Below are 25,270 nucleotides of genomic sequence, written 5' to 3'. Positions count from 1 at the left end.
CTCTCTCCTGGTGGGAAACAAATTTCAGATTTTGAATAAAGAGGTGTACTGGTGCTTCTGCATGCAGAGAATATCAATAAGCTTTAAAAAAAAAAATCCCTATTTGACCACAATGAAGCCTGACACTTATGTTCTTATTTCAAGAACATTTCTGTTAGACTGTGTCAGAAAAGGATTTTGATTCTGTGGAAGTTGCCTTTTCTTACTAATGATGGCATTGTAAGAATAGTTACTTTGCTAAAGACATACAAAAACAGTATGTACATTTAAGAACATTTTTTTGGTTTACTGTATTAATTAATATTTTTTGTTCTAAGCAGCACATTATTTAATATTCCAGCACATATCCTGTTGAACAAATAATTCCGGCAGATATCCTGTTGAACAAATAACACAGAATGAAGATAATTCCCATCTAAAGGAGCTTAGTCTAAATGATACTGTTTTTGCATCTTATTTGCACTATTAAAATATGACAGTTTTTTTTTTCCTTATGCCTTCTAGACACTATCCAGAGAGTTACATCACAGTGTACAATAGCTGAGAACAAAAATTAAACTGGCAAAAATGTGGGAGAAATGAAAGCATGCAAAAAGTGTCTTTTCCAAGAGAGTATTCAATTAGCGTCTATCCTTAATGTTTCAACAACTGATCTTTATGAAATACTGCAAGAAGGAGATGATGAAGTAAGTTATTTTAAGGACTTCAGTAAAAAAGGCATAGATGAGGAGATGCTGACTATATCCCTCCTTGAATAAAAGGATTTGCAGGTAAAGACTGAAATTACATTGTGCAAGATACAGTACAGAAATCAAGAAGGGTTCAATCTAAATGAAAAGGTCAGGTTAGAGATTTGTAAGGTGGCAAGACTTAAAGCATACATAAATATACACATAACTGCTTTGAGCATATGTATGTAGAGATATTATTCAGTATTTTCTTCTTTTGTGAGGCTATTTGGCAGGATTGTATGTTTTAAATAGACTTCAGCATTAAAGGAAACAGAATTAGAATGTATGTTTTGCTGTGCCAGATTGATTTTGTTGATACTTCCTCTCTGAATTGTGATACCTATTAGAGGTATTTCTGGTAGACAGATGGTTTCTGGGTGAATTCATAGCCTTTTTGTTGATTCCATCATACATTTTGCTATGAAATATTTGATAGTGTTTCATCAAATCACTCTATTAAATAGATGCAGTGATGGGATTTCTTGTCCAGATTTATTTAATAATATATGAAAATCCTGTGCAGGTACCTTAGCAAGTGTCTAGGAACTGGCCATTATTGGCCTGTAAGGTACTCTGGTGATGACTTAGATTTAGCCTTGTTGGAGCTTTATATTAAAGAGGCCACAAAAAGGAAGCTTTCCTGTTGGTGAAACAACTGTGCGTGGTATGTATATGCACTGATAGGGATTACACTCATGAATACAAATAAAATAGGCTGATCCCTGCCCTGTTTACTAACATTTATACAACCCTATAAAGTGATTCACTTTGACAGAGTTGTTCCATGCTTATCTCATTCTCAGAGTAATTTCTACATCCTGTATCTTTTTGTTATAGTCACTGTGAATATATGTGTAAAACACATAAACATACTTAACTATAAATATAAAACAAATTTATTAGACAGGAGATGAATTTACACTACATATACACTACATAATCTATCTATCAGTGCATAGACTTAGGCACCTTTATCTAGAACTCATACAATTTAGACATAGATCACACATACACCAGTATATTCATATGAAAAGAACATGCTATGCACATTTCTAGAGGCTTGCACAGACACGGGTAGGTTTAAAAATTTAATAGAGCACTGATACTTGATGAGTATGCTTCAGGTAACTAATTTTGCAAATGTGATTCCAACTTCCACATGCTCTATATTTAATGTATACCCAGTTACACATTTCCTTTATTGCTCCTAATGTTTTTATGTGTTTAGGAAACAGCAGAAATGGAAAAATGGAATTTGAAAGAAATAAAAAATGGCTACAGCGCATACAGAAACTTCTTGAAGCACAGGTGCTCAATTTATATAATCCCACAATGAATTATAATTTTCTGCTCTGATTAGCTACAACATTTTAGGTTGTAATTAATACATTGTATTTGTAATTATGGTGCTGTTGATGGTCTCAAAGTATACTGTAATGAGCAATGTGAAATCCTTGTTTTGTAGCATTCCCTTTGTATTTCTCTTAAAATCAGAGTTACTGTGTAAAACTCAAGATATGTTAATCAAGGATTTGTGATAGCTAATTTAACAGCTAACTTAAGCTAACATAACCAGTAAAACAATGCTGGCGAAAACCAGCGCAGATTTTGGCAAATGTGTTAATTGAATTATTGAAACACTGTATAATGCTTGCTATAGTGAAAATTATCCGTTCTCTCATACCTCTTAGGGAAAAGAGACTTTTTTTTTTGTGTGCCTTTAAAGTTACTAGTTGTTATGGACACCTGAGGAGTTCATGGGTTTCTGTGACCTTTTACTGTGGACCTGTTTCCAGTCAATTCATGTTTTCCTCATAGCCAGACAGCTGTTTATTATCGTGTCTTCTCGCATTCTCTACAATATTTTCTACTGAGACCTCGAGCAGCTTGTTAGTGGGAAGTAAATATTGATTTGGCATCCTGTCAATGCAGAAAGAATGAAAAAATTTCCACCAGAGGCCCCTCAAACATTTTCCTATCGACATTTTCTGGGCAGAGAGGAAAGCTGCATAGAGGATGACAAGTCTGAGACTAGCAGAAATCCCTGAGGGGTCCATTGAGACTGCTGCTGTGACCTGTGTGATACTTTTTCTTCTCTTTCAAGTCTTTTTTTTTAATACACACAGAGTCTGCTGGGATGCTCCCCTCTTGTAAGTGATCAAGGGCAGTTTATTGGCAGGTGAGAGCCCAGCTTTTCTACCCATAGTCAGCTTTTGTTTGGACATCACTGACAACATACCCTGACTCTTAAAACTTTTCTGCTACATTTTTAGTTTTCTCTTTTATTTAAATGACGGGCAGTTGATGTCTGGAAAGAAATAACACCTGATTTGTAAATCCAGTGCATAATGCATATTTCACTAGCATGGGTCCATTAGTGATGTAGTTGGTATCAGTTAAGAATGTGAACGATTAAAAATATTTTGAAAGCCATTTTAAAGAAACACACACATCAGATTTATGTATTTAGCCATCAGTAACTTTTGTGTTGAGATTGTATCCTGTGACCAGATTTTTAAAAAATGACAGCTTTTCCTTTCATTATCGAAACTTACTACCATGAAGACTGCTTAATTGCTGCAGCAGAGGAAATAGAAATATCAGTGTGCTTTTACTGGCTTTGTCAAAAAAACTGGCATTTTAATTAAACCTCATAATGCTACGTGAAACTCAGCATTAAAAGCACAGTTATTTAGATTCACTTAATTGCCTCCATTTTAAGAATTTAAAAAAATATATATAAACTTCAATATCCTGTTCATATTATGGGCTCCAAAATACAATGAAGGCTTCTTGTTCTGTTTTTCATTGTTATTTGGTAAATTGCTAAAAAATATTAAGCAGAATTTTATCACTTTTCTTCACCTGCTATAGACAGACAGCAAAAAGCAGGGGATGGAGAGTGAAGGAATTGTTGAATGAAACCAGGTATATTAAGATTGCAAATGTTATATAAGGATAGAAGACCTCATTGTTCTTAGCCACATACATTTGTGTACAAGTTAATAGCGATTTTCTGTGATTTTTGCTCCATCTTGTGGGGTTCCTCAGAAGAAACACTGAGGGTAAAAGTAATTTTTGGCAAGCAGACCATTTTTAGAATTGCAAGAGGATTATAGTGGTTTTGGGGAGCAGCCAGCTCTGCTTTTCATTTCTGTCCATGCTAAGGCATGTAGATGGAAACAGTTAAGATTTCTTCATCTGTATTTGAGAGCGGCTCATGGAACTGCTCTGTGCCCTTTAAAATGCTTTACTCACATCCTGCAGAGTTTGGTTGTGGTTTCTTCTAGTAAGATTTGGTAATATTTCTGATCAGCAAACTAATAAAGCCCATGGTGAAATGTAAGCTTTCTGCAGGGTTTTGCTCATAACCGACTGCCTGCTAAGTGTTACATGTTGGCAAACTGTGCTAGCCATTTGCATCTTGAACAAAGATGCAGGATTGCCCTTTTCTGTTTTTCTGAGTAAACGTTCAGTGGAAAATTGCATCAGATCACTTAATATTGCAGTTTGATATAGTGTCTTTTTGTGCCATTGAGCCAGGACTTTGAAACATAATTGCCCAGCAGTATTGATTTAATTGCCTAGGTTTATTTGTGGACTCCTAATTATTGACTGGAGGTAAATTTAATGGAGAAACCTTTATGAACACTGGGAAACTGCTGCTATTGCTGTTATACATAATGAACGGCATCATATCCCTTTAGATCATTCTTCAAGCTAATTTTATTCTACTGTGACAGTACGATAACATTTAAAATGTCATAGACATTTTATTTTTATTACTGACATACACCATTTTACTGCTGCACTAGAATTTTGGGGGGGACTGAGTGAAGTACTGCTTGCTTTTTACTATCATTTTATAGGTTCCCCTAAGTGTGATGATAAAGGATGCCACAAATCTGTTTTCACTTCATCTGTACCTTTATTTTCCATACTCTTATGACTTGGAAAAGTCTCATATCTGTCAGCTTTACAAGATTATTAATATTTTAGTGACAAATACTCTTGTGTTCCTGAAACTCACAGATACCAGTCTGTGTCCTTGTTTTATCAACTGCTATGTCAAGAAATCAAACTACTACTAAGAGGCTTATGATTTGAAAGAGACATCTCTGCATAGTGATGTTATTATGTAAACAAGAATCATATAATAGGAAAATGCAGTCATATTTCACTCTGCAGAGCTGGTAAAAATTACTTCTTGTCTAAATCTACATGTTGAATGGCCAAGAAGTTTTTTTTTCTATTGTCTCTGTATTTATACAGTAACACTCTAGATTGTTCTCACAAAAGAATGAAAGAATAAAAATAAATCGTCTCAATAACTGACACTGGGATAAAAGTAAAAGGTTCTCTGGCCTGTGACGAAGCTGTATGCGGAGAGTTTTCACACGACTGCACAAAAATACCTGATACCTGCACATGGGTAGAGGCATCAGACGAATTATACAGAACTGGTTGGACTTTGGAGGAGTCTCAAGTTATAGATGTTTAAGCTTTTAGTGGTTTATATTATTTAGGGAGGAAAAAGTATGGTTATCTCAACATGCATGTGTATTTACATCCTGCAAGGCAAGTGATGAGGCTTTTACCCCCTTTATCCCTCACATCTGAGTGTGTATGTCTTATTAATTGAGCCGGGCTTTTTATAGTAGCACTCTCTTCTTATAATCATAAACACTCCCCCTAAAACTCAAACAAAAGCAATCCTTCTAGCTTTTTCCCATCATAGGAAACTTATGGCTAAGCCAAGAGGATGACTTCTTCTCATGTAACTTAAACATGATTTCTTATACTACCCTTGTCTTTCATTTACTGTGACTTATTGTAAGGCACACGGTCTCAGAAAAATCTGTTAATAATTTTGTGTGTGAGTACAGCATGGTAACCCAGTAGTCCACATTACTGCCTGAAGTCTCCAAGAATTATTTTTTAATAAAATACAAATCATCTGCCTAAGTTTTTACAGCAGCACTTGCCTTTCCTCCCTCTTCATACACTCCTTGGGATATGACATATCGCACTAACAATGCTGCCTAATAAAATCTTTCCTCACATGACTTCATTATGGGTCTGAAAGTCATATTCCAATAGTGAAAACCTCTAGAAAGGTCCCTTTTCCTCTATTCTGTTGGCACTCTTTGTGAAACAGATCTCTATAATAGGGTTTAGAACAATATATTCACTAATCATCAGTAAGGATTTTCCCCAATACCTTTTTAGGATTTGCACTGGCTTCTAAGGGCATATTGCTGTTGCTGTCATCTGGGAAGGACACTAATGGCCACAGTTGTTTCCTTTCAAATTTCTTGGCTTGTAACTTGCCTGCTCTGCTTTCATTAGTCTCTCTGCAGTCTGTGTGTGCTGTTCAAACAGCTCAGATCCAGAAACGAGGATTCACCCTTGTACAAACACCTGTGCACAATCACCACTGACACCATCACCAGGGGTTTCAAGTGCCTGCACCTCAAAAAGCAGCACCAGTCTGAACCACATTCTGGGCACCAGTAACACCGATACCAGGTCATGATTTTCTTCTCATTATGAGAATAAGAGCCTAGTCTTGTGCACTGACAATGCATTATGGCATAAATCTATGTTTTATCAGATGAAAAAAACAGAATACCTCTATTATATCACTCATCCTAAACTGAAAACTAGGAGAAATTGGCTTGATCACTCAGGATAAAAGGCACATATGTATTTATATAATGATGTATATGCAGCCACCATGAAGCAGAATAAGAGCAAAGAGTAAGACAACAACAATAAAGTGAAGCATTTCTCTCTCTTTTTTTAAAATTTTGACTTTATTTTAGTTATTTTAGGATGTTTTAGTTATTAGTTCTAGTTTTATTTCATATTATTTTTTGTTGTTCACTTAATTCAATCTAAGGCAGCTCTGCAGTGTGTTTGAATAGTATTTTGTTGGGAAAAATGTATTGTACTGATGATCCATATGGGAAGGTATAAAATAGTTGTAACCACTAATTTGTATATTCCAAAACCTAAATACTTTTATATTTATGCTAATACATTTTAGAGTTTGTGAAACAGAAGCCGAAGTAATGCTACACTCTGCAAATGGAGATTCTGTGTCTCATTAGAACAAAAACATTGCCTTCCATTCATTATAGTACTTTCCTGGCAGACTGGTGTATATTAATGCGCTTGTGCTGACAGAGACTCAGTCATGTGGTTTAAGGTCAATAAATATTACTAGCTTGTTTTTCTACAGAAAGGATCTCCAAAATAAGCAAATTTGTCAATCTGGGAAGGCAAATAAATAAAATTCTTCTATTCCAGATGTAGTTTGCACATTCAGATGTTGTGAAATCTTACAGATCAATTAAATACTACTTCTGTTAAAGCCTACCGTAATGTACAGATTGAGGATCACCACAATTAATGTTAAGTGGGTTGTGGCACAGATAATTGTAAAAAATCTGAAAGAAGTATCATTCTGTACTAAAATATCTCATGATCAGTGGTAAAAACAAGCTTTCACTCCTTAGGCGTGCGCTTAGCACTCCCTGAACTTGCAAAGCCTTCCCCAAGCACATATGGCAGGTTTTGAAGCTGGGATGAATGCTTTAGAGTAGAGATTACTTCAATGGTTGCGAAGATCTGGGGAGAAATGCAAAGGGAGGTTTCCGAGGATAGTTACAGAGCCATCATTAAAAGTAAATCTGACAAGCTTCTATTAAAGATTAAGACTGTAGAGATCATCCAGTTCTGGGTGTCTGCAAGAAAAGAAAACCAGAGAGAAACATACAGCACTTTCTCTGAAACCAACAAATATTGAAAGAATGACATAATGTTCCACTTTCAAATCCTCTTGATTTAAAAGAATCACTTGAATGGCAAGAGTTCCTGAAAGATCACTTTGCTATGACATGGGAGCCACAGAGAGTAGTGAGCAGCAAGTAAAATGTACTTAGAATGACACAAGCCAGAGACATCAATAAAAAGCCATTCATCTCAGGCATGGCATTAAGGAGTTGAAATGTATCAGAAGTTGATGTAGTCAAGAAGAATTAGAGACTTTGAGATAATGACACAGTGTTCTTGTCCTAAACATACCTAGAAAAAAAGGGAGAGAAATTAGAGTGAACAGGATGCTGGAGTCGCTGTTTTTAAAGCATAGTAGCAAGTGTCACAGAATTTCAGAGAAGATTATGTTTTATATTAAAGTGAATAGATTTGTGGTCAGTGAATTTAAGCCCTCTATTCCCCAAAAAGTCATCACAATAGCACACAGGAGAAAGCTGGCAGGTGAAGATGTCTTCTAGAAATGTCTTACTATACACATAAGTTATTTATGACAGATGGAGACATGTCTGGCCAGCAAGCACCAGCCCTTGAAAATCCCCTTCCCTGTAGAAAAAGGAAATAATACATATTGTTGTCCTTTCTCTATAACTATAAAGTGACTGTTGAGTAGCACTTAGGGTGCTATTTTATCTCTTCACAGTACATGCCTTCTATTAACAAGATTTTCCTTTTTTAGATGTTTTTTCTGACTTGTTAGCAATTAAAAGTATCAGTATATAGATTTGTGTCTGTATATCAGTTCAAATGTTACATTTTGTATTTGATGTGCTGTACATCTGGGGTTTTTATTTGTTTCTTTTATAATTTTCAATTCATGTCTATTTAGGAAACGAGCACTACTCTATCTGGAGTACAATTTTCTCTTTCAGATGGCATAGAGAAGTGAAAAAATGAAACTAGAGCAGCAATACTGAAGTGTGGAACTAGACAGGAGATCTAGATGGAAAAGTGTTGAACTAAAGTTGTGAAAAGCAGAAAATTATGATTGGCCAGCAGCTTGTTTCACCAGCTACGATATTTTACCTTATTCATTTCTGGTGGCTTTATCATGTAAAATTATCTCTCCTCCTGAATGAGCTGTTACTTTTGGTGTGGTACTGACCCCTCACTTACCACTGTCTCACCAAGTGTTCAGGAAGCTGACAGAGTTCTGTGAAGCTGATAGAGTCTTTTCAACAGTGTAGGGAAACTGTCCTGTTCTCCTCTGGCACAGCACTGGCCCCTCGGGATGGAGCTGCCATGATCACTCTTCTGCATCACCTCTAAAAATGCTTCCCAGCAAACAGTGCACTGATATACCAAGACTTTGAAAGAAAACCTCTTTAAGCATTAAAGTGATGACACTGAAAAATATACCAAATCTCCTTTGAAGGCATTGCTTGTGCAAATGCATCTTTTATATCAGAGAAGTTTTTAATTTTTCTCTGTAGATACGTCACCACAAATTTTGGTATCGTGTTTTAGAGAAGCAGACATTTGTGTCATATTCCTATTAATGCAGTTGGAGGTTTGGGATTTTACTTTGCTTTGAGAGATTTTCTTGTGGTTTTGTTTGTTTTGTTTTGGGGTTTTGTTCTTGGTTTTGGGTTTTTTTTTTTTTTGTTGTTGTTTGTTGTTGTTGTTTAATTATTTACAAGGTTTTGTGTGCGAGTCTAAGGCAACTTGCTATAGCATTGAGAATTATACTGGTAGTTCTGTCTCATCCTCCTGAGAGTAGTGAACTTACACTCATACACTACCATTTCTGCATGCCCTAGAGGTGACTGTAACCTTTTATTGATCAGCTGATTGAAGATAAATGACAGGGATGCTGGTACTGCAGTTTACATCATTAACATGGTCAGTAAAGCATGAATTGTTCAATAAGGAGTTTATCTTTTTTCATTTTACACTGCTCTTTTATCATTTTTATGATAGAGAGCAAATTTTCAGACACTAACCAGGCAGATGAACTTTAAAGATCAGAAATGTGTGTGTGGTAGTTGTCAGAACTAAGTGAAATCTGATAGTTTAAAGATATTTAATAAATGTATTTCACAAGAAAAAAATAAAGTTTAATGATCATTTTTCCTATTCCATTTCTTTCTCAGTTTCCTTTTGCCTCATACTTAATGGATGCTGTACTGGAAAAATTAAATGAGAAGAAGAAATTGGTAGAAGAGTACAGTTCCCTCATGAACTGTATGATATTGCTAAGATTTATATTTGCAAAGTGTGACTAAATTGTGTGCTGTTTCCTCATGTCTTTCCTCTTCTCATAAAGAACTGTCAATATGCATGTTCAATACATGCACAGAAACCATGAACTAATTAATTGTTGAACAAGAGGAATTAATTAAATTCCTATTAGAAAGCAGTGTGGTATTTGATTCCTGAAGAGAAAAATTGCTGCAAATCAATGCAAAGCTCAAAATTATTTTCCTTTAAATGCATTGGCAGTGAACACATGTGCAGGCTCTGTAGAGAGAGGACGTCTTTGTTATGACTAATACACATCTGTACAATTTTGAAAGAACAAAAAGCAGCTAAGTAACACCTGATTGTACTAATCAGAACAGTAGAAGTAGGATTTACAAAGGAACTAATTCATTTTAGCTTCTTTGTAAAGCGCAACTTTATGATATATGCTACATAAAACTATATGCTTTTATGTTAGAAAAAATGAATTATTATAGAATAGAAGTATTCTGTGTGGAGTAATACAGGAAAAACTGTACTTACCTCTGAGCATACTGGAGCAAAATGTGTGCAATGCATTTTAAAAATGCAATAAAATAAAGTTTTTTCTATTACGGTTTTTTTCACTAGTAGATCCAGTTATTTCTCAGCTGGCAAGTAGCTGCAAGCTCTTTCTTGCCTTGGGGAAGTAGTGTTCAGTTTTAGCCAGTTATTTCCACCAAGATTTCTATGGCACTAGTGACGAATAATTGCTGCTGCTTCAGATTTTTGATATTAGTGTTTGAATTCCTCTGGATGAACCTACCTTGTGTCTTTTAGAAAAAAAAAAGACACAAGTTTCTGAGTTCATGTGTTAATAATGTTCAGCCGTTATGTATGTCTCATTTATGGATGTCAATTTGTTTTACAACAGATATCATTATCTGACCTGTATTGTGTGGGGAATCATAATAAAGATCTATTTGGACTAAGTTCACTTAAATCAAGCATGAAACAGAGGTTTTCTGCATGTCAGTCCGGTGTTTTCCTAGGATGTCATCATGTATCTTCTAATTTATGGAGTTTGCTATTTGGGGTCTCTGACACAAGGAAGACATCTCTAAACTTTTGCTCAGTTGAGCCTGGTGAACACAGGGGCTTGAGGGAATTTTTATTGGAATTAGAGAAAATCCTGCAAACATACTCCACCCACACCGGTAAATTAAGACTGGGAACTGTCCCTGTATGAAAAACTGCCACAGCTTTAGGAATGGTTGATCAATCCAAGAAATAAGGGCCATCATATCAAATTGTTTGGTGATACATTCAAGTAAGCAAAAGGATGCCACCCACACGCAAATGAAATGGAACTGTTGGAACTGTTTGCCTCAGGTTTTACATGAGCTAAACATTTACATAGGCTCCAATGCCAATAAAACAATGACAACAAAAATTAGGGAAGATAAATCCATCCAGACGTGGAAATTGTGCTCTAATTTTGTTCAGTAATTCCAGCAAGATGTATTTGAACTTAATTTTGTCAAAATATGTATTGCAGTTTAGTGAAAAGAGCTTCAGGAAGCCAAAGATCTCTGAAAATTTTCCCCACTGTCTTCATATCCACATTGCCAAACACCCATTGTTGCAAGTCTGATCTTGGTGCTGATCTTTAACACTTGATCTTTTGTCATAGTGAAAATGCAGGGAGCATCAGCTAATTCATGTAGAAAATATGCCTCAAATAGAGGGAATTTTCCAGACTTCTGTGTTTTTCTCAAATATCTTGCTTTACTACACTTGAAATTTTCTGTATCTCCTGGGCAACTGGGTACAAAAAGACATCTCTTGATGCCAGAGTAAGCAAGAGCACGGCATAACCAAATTACTGTCTACTTCATCTGAAAAGAGAGAGCAAAATGAAATCCTTAAATCCACCTAGAGAAAGATTTATGCACAAATGCTCCTGAAACTATAACATTGCTGTCTTTCTTAAAACTTTGCTGGAAAGTTTGCCAAATACCATTAAAATGCCTTTAAAGATTAAGATGATATTTTCATTCCAACATTATTTTCTTCTCTATTTTGACATAAACAAATTAAAATTGAAATACCAGTCTGTGGGAATCCACAAAATCAGAGGGTTTGGGGAAAGCTGCAAAAGGCAGGCCTCAGAGACAGCAGAAATGTTACTGGAGCTAAGCAGTAGCCATGAGATAGATCAGCAGAAAAATTATTAACAAAGTAGAAAAGCAATGACAAATAGAACAATGGTCTGTGTATTAACCCCTGTCTAGAATAACTCCCTAAGCTACAGAAAAGTTTATCTAGCAAGATATTAGGAAGTTTTAAGCTTAATAATGGAGCTCTTGCATTGTGTTTTAAGGCTTACAAGCAGGTAATGTATTCACAACAAGCAGGCATTGTTTTAACCAAAGGTACGTGTGCTTACAGTGGTTGGATAGAACAACTGTCAATGTGCTTTTGCTTTGTGTGATTGGTCAAAAAACTTATAAAGTGTGTTGTAACATTAAGTTCTTGGTCTGCTGCCTGGGATGTGAGCTGATGGCATCTTCCCATTGTCATAATCATGTAATGAGACTGATGCTGAAAAACAAAACAGCTCAAGGCACGTTCCTCAGCAGTCCCATCCCGTTTGTGATTTGTGCATAAACCCCCAGCCAGCAATATCAGTCAACATTTTTCAGAAATAAAAATTCATGTAGATTGATAGATATTTGTAAGGACAACAAAAAGGATGATACTTCAAAGAAAATAAATTTTTGCCTTTTGCTGACACAAATGTTGAATTCTGTCTGCGATGATCATACTTGTTTTTACTACTTTCTTGCACCAGCAGAGCAGGAGATGGCCTCTGAAAAGATCTTTATTGCAATAAAAAGATTAAGATTAATTATTTTGTTTATATTTTATGAATATTTTTTAAATTTCTTTTTACTATAACCAAGCTCATTACACTGAGTGAAGAACTGATTCTGATTTGGGGAAAAGCTCAACACTTTCAGATGTTACTGCTAACAAAGCTAAACATTAAAGATATTAAAGGCAGTCCTCTTTAGAACTAAATATGCCTACGGACATCCAGAAAATCCACTTAATCTGTTTTTTGTTTTGTTAAGGTGTTTTCCTCTCCCGGTGCTGCCTGATATGGCCCCTAGATGGCAAACTCTTCCAAAAAATGAGCTCAGTGCTTTGGTCCCTGCCGCGGCCCCGATGCTGTGTCAGGCAGGCCCGTCCCTCGGGCAGCAGAGCTGACATCTGTGCATGTGAAATTAATGGGCTCTTTACGGTCCTTACGTACTGTGACACAAGGGTGAGGCCCTGAAACAATGCACCTTTTATATTCATACATAAATAAAAAATTTGTATGTATATAGAAACACGTATATATATGTATCTATATATGTATCTATATAGAAACATGAGAGCATGTGTGTGTGTGTGTTTATGCATACGTTCATTAAATATGAAATACACAAGGTTGTACGGTGGTTCGAACTTGTTTAAATGTTTAGCACTTCCAAAAATCTTTATTGCGCACTAGCAGGTCCACAGGAGGGTGTGAGACACTGAAACAAGAATGGTTAATGTCTCAAACAATCTGGGTGCTTTGCTGTCAGTGCTCAAGAAGCAACCTGTGTGCAGGGGGTGTGAGCACCAGAGGACCACGACAAATCAACCTTTGCTTAGCAAGAAGCTGGGATTTCAGCTAGATAAGGGAGGAGGCTGATAAGCAGATCCTGCAAGGTGGGATAAAGCTTTTAATTCTAGTACTGTCATCCCTTCTGATGGAGTGTAAATGACTCTATTACACTGATGTGAGAGAAGGTGCTGTAAACTATCAGAGACCCCCAGAATGTCCCCAGAGTAATTTCTGGGGCCTTCCAGCAGAGGAATGGGCATAATCCACAGTTTTACAATATGATTCACAGCATTGCATTAGACAGTGTGAAAGTCCCCACCCCAGGGAAAGTACCTGGGTGTTCCACCTGAACTTGAGTGTATATTAACCCACTGAAATTTGTAGTTTGTGGTCTTCCCCTACCGCAGATCAATGAAGACTGGCCATCACTTTGACCAATGGACATCAAAATTGCAACATTGAAGTTTCATTGATGGATCCACAGGTGGTGATGTTTTTCTACCATTATCCTTTCTTTCTCTTTCTTTCCCTCTTTCTTCTCCTATTTTTTCTCAAAACATATTCTAAACCAGACTAAAAAATTCCAGTCAATGCCTCAGGAAGTGCCTTGTTGTGTTTGGATGGGTTGAAGTTGGCTAATTGTAAGTTTGCTAAGTTCAAGTTTATGAAGTGCCTTACTTACTTTGTTGGTATTTTAAAATTTGCCACATTGCCCAGAGTGAATTAAACAACATTCCCCTAAACCTGCTGAGGGGACAGGGGCATAACTGAGAGCTGCAAAGATAATCTGGGGGCTGGAGCACCTTTCCTGTAAAGAACGACCAAATTGAGGTGATTAGATGTGGAGAAGAGGAGGCTCTGGGGAAACCTTAGAGCAGCCTTCCAGTGCCTGAAGGGGGCCAACAAGGAGGCTGGAGAGAAAGGCTATGCTGTAGTAGTAGGACAAAGGGGAATGGCTTAAAGCTGAAGGAGAATGTGTAAAGGTTAGATACTAGGAGGAAGTCCTTTACTGTGAGGATGGTGAGGTACTGGCACAGGTTGCCCAGGGAAGTTGTGGATGAACACAATTCCACATCCCTGGAATTGTTCAAGGCCAGGCTGGATGAGGCTCTGAGCAACCTGTGGAAGATGTCCCTGCACATGGCAGGAGGTTGGAATGATGATCTTTAAGGTCCCTTCCAACCCAAACCATTCTATGATTTTGTACTCTAAAATGTGAAAATTAAAGTCAAAGTATCTGGCAATAGTCACTTCTCACAGTACATTTCTATAGTGCCATCTGTTTAACCCACACAAATCCTAATTTACCTTGACAGGAATAAAGATATGAGTCTTCCTAAATGCAGATCTCATACAAATGAGATGCCTTTTCTTCTGTATGAGGATTCTTTGTTAGAGAAGGCACTGTGTGTATCTCCCCATGTGCCTCTGGACTTCCTCATTGTCTGAATGGTTTGCAACTTCCAAGGCTAGGTATTCTAAACGAGACTGAAGTGTAAGTGTAAGCTCTAACAGGAGGAGTTAAGGGAGAGATTTAAAATGTCTCAAAGCATTCATATAGCCACCAGGTAATATCTCATTTTTTGTATTCTTGAAAGAAAGAAATTTCACTGAACAATTATTTTTTCTCTGTAGTGTCCATGTCCCCGTACATAGAGTAAGGATCTATTTGTGAGGTTTCCTCAAATTTGTGATTTGAGAATTTGCAGTGTGTAACTATTTGAAATATCTTGTAGCATAGTAAGTGATTGAGAGAGCTGAGGACACTTCTTGACTTCTTCTATAATTGCATACTTAGAAATTAATTAATTTGTGTTGCTGGCTGTGTTAAGTTTTTGGCTTTTGTCTTCAGGATTGCAGAAAAGCTATGGAGGAAGGAAGGTCTGAATTTTTTACTCTGTCACACCTTCAGCTAGGTTATTTCTCTTTTCTGTTTCACTTCTACTACTGAATTAATATCTAGCTACACTCCAGGCCAAACATCAGAACAAGGAAAACAAAAGCTAATTTCCATAGTTGTGTGCCATTGTACACAGTTTGTGCATCACCATCGGATTGCTCTATGTGATTTAAAATTGATATGTAACTAATATTTGTAGGGAATATAACTCCAAATGGGTCCAGAGCCAGGTATGCAAAGGCCCCAGTTCTTTGAGGATATTTACTGAGTATCTTGGTTTTTAGGTGAAGATTGCAAGCTTTCTGATATAAGAGAACAAGTACTCACATCTTGCTCAGCTACATATAAGTCCAGCATTCTGTGAGGGTTACTTTACAGAACATTTAACAGGTTGGGGAAATGTAAGGCTCCTGTCTTTGTGAAAGAATAAGCTTATGAGATTAAGAGCCTACTTGGAAATATCTATCAGACAGTTTAAAGTAGAGGTTTAAGTGACTCTGACCTATTGAACCTATTGCAGATTTGACATTTTTCTGGTATGGGAAATCTACCTTGTTAAAGGAATCACAAAACACTATCTGTAATTCAACAAATCTTTCATTTTGAGGGATGACAGATTTCTTTCATGATTGTTTGTTGTGGAGGAAAACAGAACTTTTAGCATAAACGACTTAAATTTGTATTTAAAAACAGTACTCAACCTGGGCTGAAGAAATTATGTGATAGAAAACCCACCACAGTAGCTCTATGATCAAGAATTCTCACAGCTCAAGATTTCCCATTGACATTTTCTAGATTCAGTTTCAAAGCCTGGTATTTATGAGTGTCAAAAAAAAAAACATCCCTCCACACTGGTAATGAAGGCTTTGAGCTAGTCAGAACTTATGAGTCATGGTGTACATGTGGGGACAAAGAGCATCAGTGGACCTCAAGCCTTAAAATGCATCTTTGATGTATCATTGCACATTGCTTATTCAGCAGAAAAACTTTTAAAAATATCTGTCAAGTAATAACCTCAGTATGTGATGATAATTATTGAAAAAGTACTATTTCCTAATTCTCTTTGATCTTTCTTTAGTTATACATGCACAGACTGCATTTACCCTCTTAGCTACAACTCTGCATTTGAAACTGGTTTTTTTCAAGGGACTAGCCATTGTTCTATAAGGATTTTTTCTTCTATTGATAACCACATATCAGAAATAACTGTAGCCAACAGGAGCTCTAACTGCAGCTTATCCATGTGAAAATCAAGGTTTGAAGGTGTCAGTTGAAAATGTAATTATTTTATACTAAAAATATTGATTTCTTTAATGATCTACCTTTTAAGAATGCAAATTGGAGAATAATGTTGACCTTCCAGAAAAGCTTGGGTGAATGGTTGGTTGAATGCTTATTTATGTAAATCACTATCTCTATTAAATTTAATTTGAGATGTTCATGGAATGAAGCTGCTGATTCTGAGCTTGTTTTTCAAATTAGAATTTTTAACTTTTGAAGAAAAGTAATACATGAAAAAGGTAATCAGTTGTTGTACTAGCAGAATATCACATATATCAGAAATTTTCTGATTTGGGGAGTACAATTTTGTGTTCTCTGTACTGCCAACCCTTGAGCATCTGGCTCAAGACAGGAATTTGTCTTGTCCATTTCTCTGTTTTCATGCATGTTTACCCAGGCCTAAGAAGCCTGTGAGGCTGCCAGCTGGCACGGGAACTGGTGTGTTTAGAACAGGACAGTTTGATGTTCTGACACAGATACTGTGTGAGCTGGGCTCACCCTTTGGCTCCCTGGGCCCTGAAATGTGCTTCTCCAGGAGCAGAGTCTGCTCCGGGGCCTGGATCCAAGAGCTGTGTGAGCAGGCTGCTGGCAGCCATGCATTGAGTGACAGCCTGCAATCATCAGGCAACTGAAGTGTTGGCTCACGCCCAGCATCAGCCCAGGAAAGCCAGCAGGAGACAGGACTGGAGGCAAGAATCCCTGGGGTATAGCTCAGCCTGGGCTGAGACACTTCCTCTTGCTTTTCCTGCAGAGCAGGTTTCACTTCCCACTTCAGCCCATCAGGCTGCTTCTCTCTTAGCTCTGCTTTGATTCCTTGCTCTCTCTTTGCTCATGCTCTGCTTCCAATGTGATTTTCCAAGCCTTCACAGTTATGATACCATGGCTGTAAGTTAATGAATGTTTGTATGTCATTGTTGTGGCTATTGTTGCATTCATTTATTATTTTAGAAGCAATCTATATTTGATAAGAATGCCTGTGAAGTGTTAGTCTGAGCTAGAGCTCGTTAAAAAATCTAGTACATCAGTTCAACACTGTCTGAAGATCACGATCTTTAAAGACAGCAAAATGAAGTAACATGGTCCCTTCCTCATGGAAGAGAATCCACGGTGTGTCAGTTCAAAGAGAAAATAAGCAGTGATAATTCTTTAAATATTTTGCCAATAAAATTCTCTCCTTCAGAGGAAGTTTTTAGTGGGGCTTTCTATGGAAAGAAGTGGCCACAGCCACTGTTCTCAGCCTTCTAATATGGACACAGCCATTCCCTCCAGATAATACTTCTCCTCCAGACTTCTCCTCCAAAAAATGAACGAACAGGGAGCATGTTGCTTGCAACTGATATGAGCTGCCACTAAGAGAAATAGGAGTCAAAGGATCTTTTATTTTTTCAGGACACAGAATTTCTCAGATCATTGTGATCCTCTTCCTTTTCTATGTTTATCATGTTCAATTTTGCAATTGAATTTAAAAACTAATGTTTCTACAAGATTTTTCATTAGGGTGTATTGAACATATGTGCTATAAACTGGGAGAGGTAACTTAGAAAGTGAAGTATTAAAGCATCAGATTCTTTTTTTAGGTAAATGACCTCGTATCTAACACTGGATGGCTCTGAAGTACACACTATGGAGCCAAGTAGGGTTCAGGAAGTGGCTAAGTTCCATTACAAAGCTTCATTCTGCATGGAACTAACTGGATAAGGAGTTTTCATGGTATTAACCTCTCCCAAAATAGTATCTCTTTAAGGTGCTATGCAAAGAGGATTTGTAAGTCGTCTGTGAGGTCTGATTCAGAATTTATCCTGGCATTATGACAGAAACTTAGCAGGCACTTGATATAGTGACAATTTAAAAATTTAAATTGAGACTTCAAGGCAGAGTGCAAACTCTGTCTTGACTCAGTGTGGGCTAAGTTTCTGTCTGGTTTCCTGTGAATCTGTCTTACCTACTGACTGACATATGTGGTTTGCTGAGAGTTGAATATATGCCTTCTATTTAAGAGGGATATTTCAATGTTCATTAATATGAAAGATTTGCAATGGTGCAATCCAGATGAGGATGTGACCTGAGTGTGTGCTGAATTTTAAGCACACTAGAAGTCCTCTGGAGGGTATTAAATATCCTCTTGCTTCAGAGCTGACTGTGTGAGAAGGATGAAGAACGAAGAATGATGCTGCAATGCAAACATCAGATGCCTGTCAGGGTCTCCTTCCTGCCCTCTCCAATCTGCACCCACTGTGTATTCTACAGAGGAAATGTCTCAAAACATTCCATTTTGTGGTGATTTTGAAGAAATAATTTTAAGTTTTCCATTTTTCTTATTCTTAGAATTTATGTGTCTTCAGAAGTCTTGTGTCTAGCAGAGCAATAAAAGGGCAGGATCCCTCCTATTTTGTACTTGTCAAGTTCCTTGTCATTTGCTATGACACAAAGGCCATCTGCAGGAGCTGGGCTGAGTCTTTCACGTAACTCCCTTTAAAAAAAAAATCACAGTATTTCTTGTTATTGCAAGGAATACATGTATGTCCCTTGTTCTTTTGGAAACCCTAATGATTAATTTTTAGCTTTGTCCTTAACCACATACTGTTAATTTTGATGCTTGTACTACCTTGGAATATGATCCTATATTTTGTCAGAGATACATAAAGTATCAGAGACTGCTCAGTTCATACAAAAAAAAAATCATTTTCCTCCAACAAGCGTAGTACAGTATAATGTTAAGACTATAATTTTTATAGCCATCATTACCTGGATTAGGTCTTCCAGCTTCCTGTTTATGCAAAGTTTTTTTTGTAACAACTTTTCAGTGGCCTCCAAAACACATTCTTAGTTATGACTTCTAAGTGGGGATGTTCTTTGTTGGTGACATAAACAAACCAAAGCCTAATTTTGCCACCATTTTCCACAAATTACTGTGATGAGCAAGATTTTAGCTTGTGTGATGGAGACTGGCACATGGCAGCAGCATCTGGAACTGTACTAGCATCAGTATCTGGCTAGTAATTAATATTTAAACTCACTGATTAAAGCCAATACATAGATGTAAAGTAGCAGAAGGTCTAGTAGTGCTTATGTCTTACATCCAAAACCTGAAATTTGGCAACAGGACTACTGTGTCCATGTAGAGGTGTGGAATGAGCCAGTCATACTCCAAGACAGACATAAAAACCAGAGCTGTGTTTTCCAGCGCCACATGGACCTCAGATCATAATAAGATATGACAGCCTGTGGAGTTCCTCTTTCCACGCTGGGGCACCCACGCTGCTTTTCCTACATTTTAATTCTCCTGCCATGCTGTGTTGTTGCAATCTCCTGTGCTGGCAGGTTGTACATGAGATCCCTGACCTAGAGGACTAGAGATTGGCTCGAATCTGTGATCAAAGAATTAGAAGTTTATGCAGGTGCTAAGATAAGGATGGGAAAACTATCCAAGAGGGAGACAAACTTAGAAGCACTTTTTAGTAGTTAAGAACTTGTCTCTTACAAACAGTTCCAAGGAAAAAAGCACACAAATATAGAACATGGTTTTAAAATGTATATATTTATATAATTCATAAAGTGAGATGCAAACATGTCATAACATAATTTTTATATTATCCAGCAATAAATTCCAACACCAATGACTCATTCCTTCACTTCCTAGTCCTTCAAAACTTTTTAAAAGTTTTTTTGACCGTGACAAGTAATGGCTGTTAACTTTTAAGGTCTATTCTTCTGAAACCTGCCAACTGGAAAAACAATAGTGACTCATTGTTCTTGTGTGTGGTTCTTTGCTGCACAATATTTTTGATAGTGTGTGAAATGCCACATACATAAATCAAAATAAATATGCCCCTCTTTATGCTCTGTATTTTGAAGTCAAAAATCCTGAAACTCTGCTAAAACTAAAGTGAATTTCCTATGAGTTAATAAAAAGTGTCTCACCTTTTCATCAGCTGCTGATGTCCCTAAGTAAACAATTACTTGGTCTAAAAGGAAGTGTAGATGGATAGAAAAACAAGTCTTCCTTCTTGTTAAATATCCAATAGCATTTACTTCACAGGGGTTACACAGAAGTCTATCAAACCAGGGAAAGGAAAATAAATCAATTGTAAAGTGTCTATAGATTGTGCCACAAAATAATCCTGATCGATGCTCATGAAATTTTCAGTGTAGTTCAACCCTGAGAAGCCTTAAATTGTTTCTGACATTGCGGTGGTTTATATATCATTTTTATTGGCTTAATGAAATATACATGTGTACATTCTTCCTTGCCTGCCCTTGACTTTTCCTAATGAGCTCATCTTTTTGTAGCTTTCATTTGCCATAACAACCATCTTAAAGCAAAAGGAACAGCATAAATAACTTGCTAACTACTGGGAGTTAAACTTGATATTAAGATGTATTCTCAGTATTATATATATTCTAGACTTCGTACAGTTGCCCATTCAAGCTATTTGTCCTAACTCTGCTCATGAAAAAATCTGATTTCATTGATAAAAAAAATTCTTACATAAAATTATTTGACTACAGTTATGTTTATCATCCATCTTATTATTTACTGCTTACTAGTATTTATATTAAAATTTTATGACCCACTGTAAACCCAAGAAAACAGTTAGCAAGAAGAGGCAATTTTTAATGAAGAATAGGACTAAGATTTAGGTGTTGATTCCTAATCAAACTCAAGGCACAGGATAAATGATCGTGTTTGTTTTGAATATGGGATAATGCTGAGATCTTTGAATTTAGGAAACCACAAGCATCAGTGTATACCTTGCTGGTTGATCAACCCACAGTGATGTTAATTTACAGCATGATTTTGATACTAGAGATACCAGAAGGGGAAAGTGTGAAGAACATAATTAACTTATTTAAATTCTGATGGTATTGCTACATTAGTGTAATTTTATTTATTTTATTTTATTTTATTTTATTTTATTTTATTTTATTTTATTTTATTTTATTTTATTTTATTTTATTTTATTTTATTTTATTTTATTTTATTTTATTTTATTTTATTTTTTTATGTATTTTATTTGCCTTATCATACTTTCTGTTTTGCTGTGACACTGTTTTTGCCTCCAGTGTCTGATGCATAAGTGCCACAATTATATAGCCTTTTCCATTGACAGAGCTCATCTGAGCACATATATTTGCAGTGAACATGCTTGGCTGATGTTTCTAAACTTACAAATTTTATTTCTTGGTTGATTATCTTGGTTAGTAAGAATTGAGAGAGAAAGAGGGAGCAAGAGGAAGTTACAGTATTTGATATTCCCAAGTCATTGCCAAATGTGATGGGGCCCTGCTTTCCTGGGGATGACTGAATACCTGCCTACATGGGAAGTGGTGAATGAATTCCTGCTTTTGATTTGTTTGTGTGCACAGCTTTTACTTTACCTATTAAACTGTTTTTGTCTCCAGCCATGACTTTTCTCACTTTTACTCTTCCAATTCTCTCCCTCATCCCCCCAGGGTGGCAGTGAATGAGCAGCAGCTTGGGACTCAGCTTCCCACCAGGGTTAAACTTGGCACCTGTCTTCTTCAGATATTAATTCTTTTCAGATTGGATGCTCAGTTAGAGAGTGCTGTGAACTCTTGCGTAGCTTCATTACAGGCTCTGACTTCCTGCCCCTGACAGTCTCTTATTGTTCTGTCAGAAATTCATTGTGTTCATCTGCCTCACCTGATCCATGACGTCTTTGAACATCTTGTCCCAGAACCTTCTCCTGATCTGCTCTCTCAATAGTTATTTGGTCCTTCAAAATCATAAGACTGTTTCTTTTTCTAACCTCATCTCTAATGAGGTTAGCCACATGCTCTTTTTTGCACTTTCCTTAAAACAGAATTTTTTTTCTTATATTTCACTTTTTGTATGGACTACTATTGTCTCTGGTTTCATAGAGTTCAGTTACCATTGCCCAACAAAAAGGCATTTAATTTATCATGTTCTTCAAAGCCAAATATCATCCTTTATTCTCCTTGCAAAGTGAGGTTTTGTTTAAAATTTTTCCAACAGCCATGTCTACAGCTCCAAAGTCTGTACTCATCTGTACAGATTCTAAACTATATTTGGGGTTTTAGCTGCTCCATCTTTCCAATTTGGGTTTCTTTCCTCTGTGATGACCAGGCAGTGTGGTTTTACAATTTCCCAAAACCAACAAAATAACTGGCTGCCATTAAAGTAGTGATCTCTCTGTTATTTCCCTGCTTTGGCTGCACGTCCTGCTACTGTCTATGGCCTGGTGCTAGCTGCTATCTAGATAAATGAAAACTCCACCTTTTTTCTTTTCTTTGGCACTTTTTCAGCTGCGTAAGTTTCCTGATCCAGACTGTTGTACAGATGCAGAAATCCAGCCTGTCATAGCAGGCCTGGGGAGAGGAAGAAGTGTCAGAAACTTTAGGTCTTAATCTTTTCACTAGAAATCTATTTACCTTGTGTTCACCTTTTACAGCAACATGCCCCATCCAGATTCAGATGTAATACAGAGCTTTTAAATTTCAGGATTTTCTATGTGGCAAGAATGAGAAAATGGACCAGATTCTTTTGACAACGGATGTAAAATCTCTTTTGGTTTCAATATAATAAAGGTTTCACTTTGTGCAACACAGAAATCAAAGTAGTCCTTGTTGGTTGTTGTGTGCCTAACATCTTTCAATCTGTTTGGGCATGTTTAGACTGTGAGGGTGGGAGATGATCTTGCAGGCAGAATTGGGAACCTGTAGAAAACTAATTAGTTTGTATGTGACAAAAAAAGTAGTACAGGCAAACAGGTTCCATTGTTAAAATACTGAGGTTTATAAACATAGCCCTCAGTTTAGCCTTTGATTGTGCAGATGGCTCCACCTCTGATTCAGACGTTGTGGCTATGTCTACATTGCAGATTTTATAGGTCACCTCCCAGCAATGCAATGGTGTGCGGGGGGTTGACTCTTGGTGGATACCTGGTGCCCTCCAAAATTTCTCCATCACTCCCCCTCTTCAGCTGGACAGCAGAGAGAAAATATAAAGAAAGTCTCATGGATTAGGATCAGGATGGAGAGAGATCACTCACCAATTACTGTCACAGGCAAAATGGACTCAGCTCAGGGAAACTGACTTAATTTGTTGCCAGTCAAGTCAGAGTAGGATAATAAGAAACAAAAAAAAAATCTTACAACACGTTCACCCCATCCCTCCCTTCTTCCCAGGCTCAACTTTTCCCCACTTTACCTCTCCCCAAGAGTAGCACAGGTGCACTGGAAATGGAGACTGTGGTTAGTTCAAAACTCTTCTGTATGGCTCCTTCCTCCTGTCTCTTCCCTTCCTCCAGTGTGGTGTCCTCCCCATGGGAAACAGTTCTCTATGAACTTTTTCAACATGGATTCTTACCACAGGCTGCAGTTTCTCACCAACTTCTCAGTGTGAGTCCCTCATGATTTGCCATCCTTCAAGAGCCGGCTGGGCCAGCATGAGTTGCCTGCGGGGTCAACAATCATGCTGCATACCTGCTCCAGGCTGGGCTCCTTCCCATGGGGTCACAGCTTTGGTGTGGGCTTTTGCATTGGTCCTAGCTGAGTATCTCCTCCACCCTGGAGCACAGCTGCCTCATCGTGGTCTGCACCATGGGCTGCAGGGAATCTCAGCTCCGGTGCCCAGAGGATCTCCTGCCCCTTTTCTCCACTGACCTTTGTGTCTGCAGGGCTGCTTCTCTCACAGGCTCTCACTCCTCTCTCCAGCTGCAGCTGCTGTTGCACAGTTTGATTTCACTCCCTGCTCTGCTCCTCTTCCCACCACTTCTTAAACAAGTTATCTCAGAGGTGCTGCCACTGTCACCAGTGGGCTGGCACTGGCTCTGTCACACAGGGACAGCTGCTGACTGTTCCTCAAAAAGTCAAAAAACAGCCAAAACTTTGCCAAGACAAATGGCAAAAGTACAGCAGGAGCATCACAAAACCTTTCATGTGCCTTCTGCAAATGTAGCATCACGTAGAAATGCCCTGTGAGCTCCTAGCTCACAAAAGACAAATCTGTCTTAAATTCAATAGGAAAATTGCTGTCTCCAGGAAGTTTTAGATTAAGTAGCACCCAAAGTGCTATTTCAGTAAGTTCTTAAAATAGTGACTGCATCATTTCATTAAAACAAAAAAAGAAAGAAAGAAAGAAAGAAAGAAAGAAAGAAAGAAACACAAGAACAAACCCCCCCCATTGTTGCTACAGCAATGTTAAAAAGTACTTTGTGACACAGAGTTTCAAAATGTTTTACTCTTTTTACTTTTTTTTTTACAAAAAACCCCTCTGTTTTTATCTGAAGAACTTTTCTTCCTGTCAAATCCATTTTAAAAACACCTAAGGAGGGCATTTATAAGGATATTAGAGTGCCAGGGATGTATGAAGAATTCACACCGTCACTGCAAAGATCATGACACAAAGGAAGAGTGTGCCCTGAGAGTAGTTAATGATGTTGTAACTGTTCTTAACTCAGCCAGATGTTTTAATTTGAAATCTGAACACAGGACACTGCTGCAGAATTTGTAAGTATACAGGGAATCAAAATGAAGGAAAACTATTCTTCATAAAATTGTTAAAAAAGGCAGATAGAAATGTTTTCTTTGTCTATTTCCAGCTGAAAACAAAGATGCTTATCCCCTAATGACTAGTTCCTAGTGGATTCAAAGTGCTCAGTTTTTTTCCTGGAAACTTCAGGCAGATTATGATCATGATCACTGCACTAACCAAAG

At 37.2% G+C, this 25,270-nt stretch overlaps 1 protein-coding gene across 1 annotated transcript in view; it reads left to right on the top strand.

Moving 5' to 3' along the window:
- The window catches only part of CNTLN (centlein), a 193,754-nt gene that overhangs the window by 153,168 nt on the left and 15,316 nt on the right, over positions 1 to 25,270 (top strand). Inside the window, 4 exon segments of the mRNA XM_058044544.1 lie at positions 506 to 577; positions 580 to 690; positions 1,960 to 2,039; positions 9,662 to 9,752. Coding sequence (XP_057900527.1) covers positions 506 to 577; positions 580 to 690; positions 1,960 to 2,039; positions 9,662 to 9,752 — 354 coding nt within the window.

The sequence above is a fragment of the Melospiza georgiana genome, chromosome Z, assembly GCF_028018845.1.
Source record: "Melospiza georgiana isolate bMelGeo1 chromosome Z, bMelGeo1.pri, whole genome shotgun sequence".
NCBI classification, from domain to species: domain Eukaryota; kingdom Metazoa; phylum Chordata; class Aves; order Passeriformes; family Passerellidae; genus Melospiza; species Melospiza georgiana.
The sequence above is the reverse complement of the archived record's forward strand: the minus strand, read 5'-3'. Positions and strand labels throughout refer to the sequence as shown.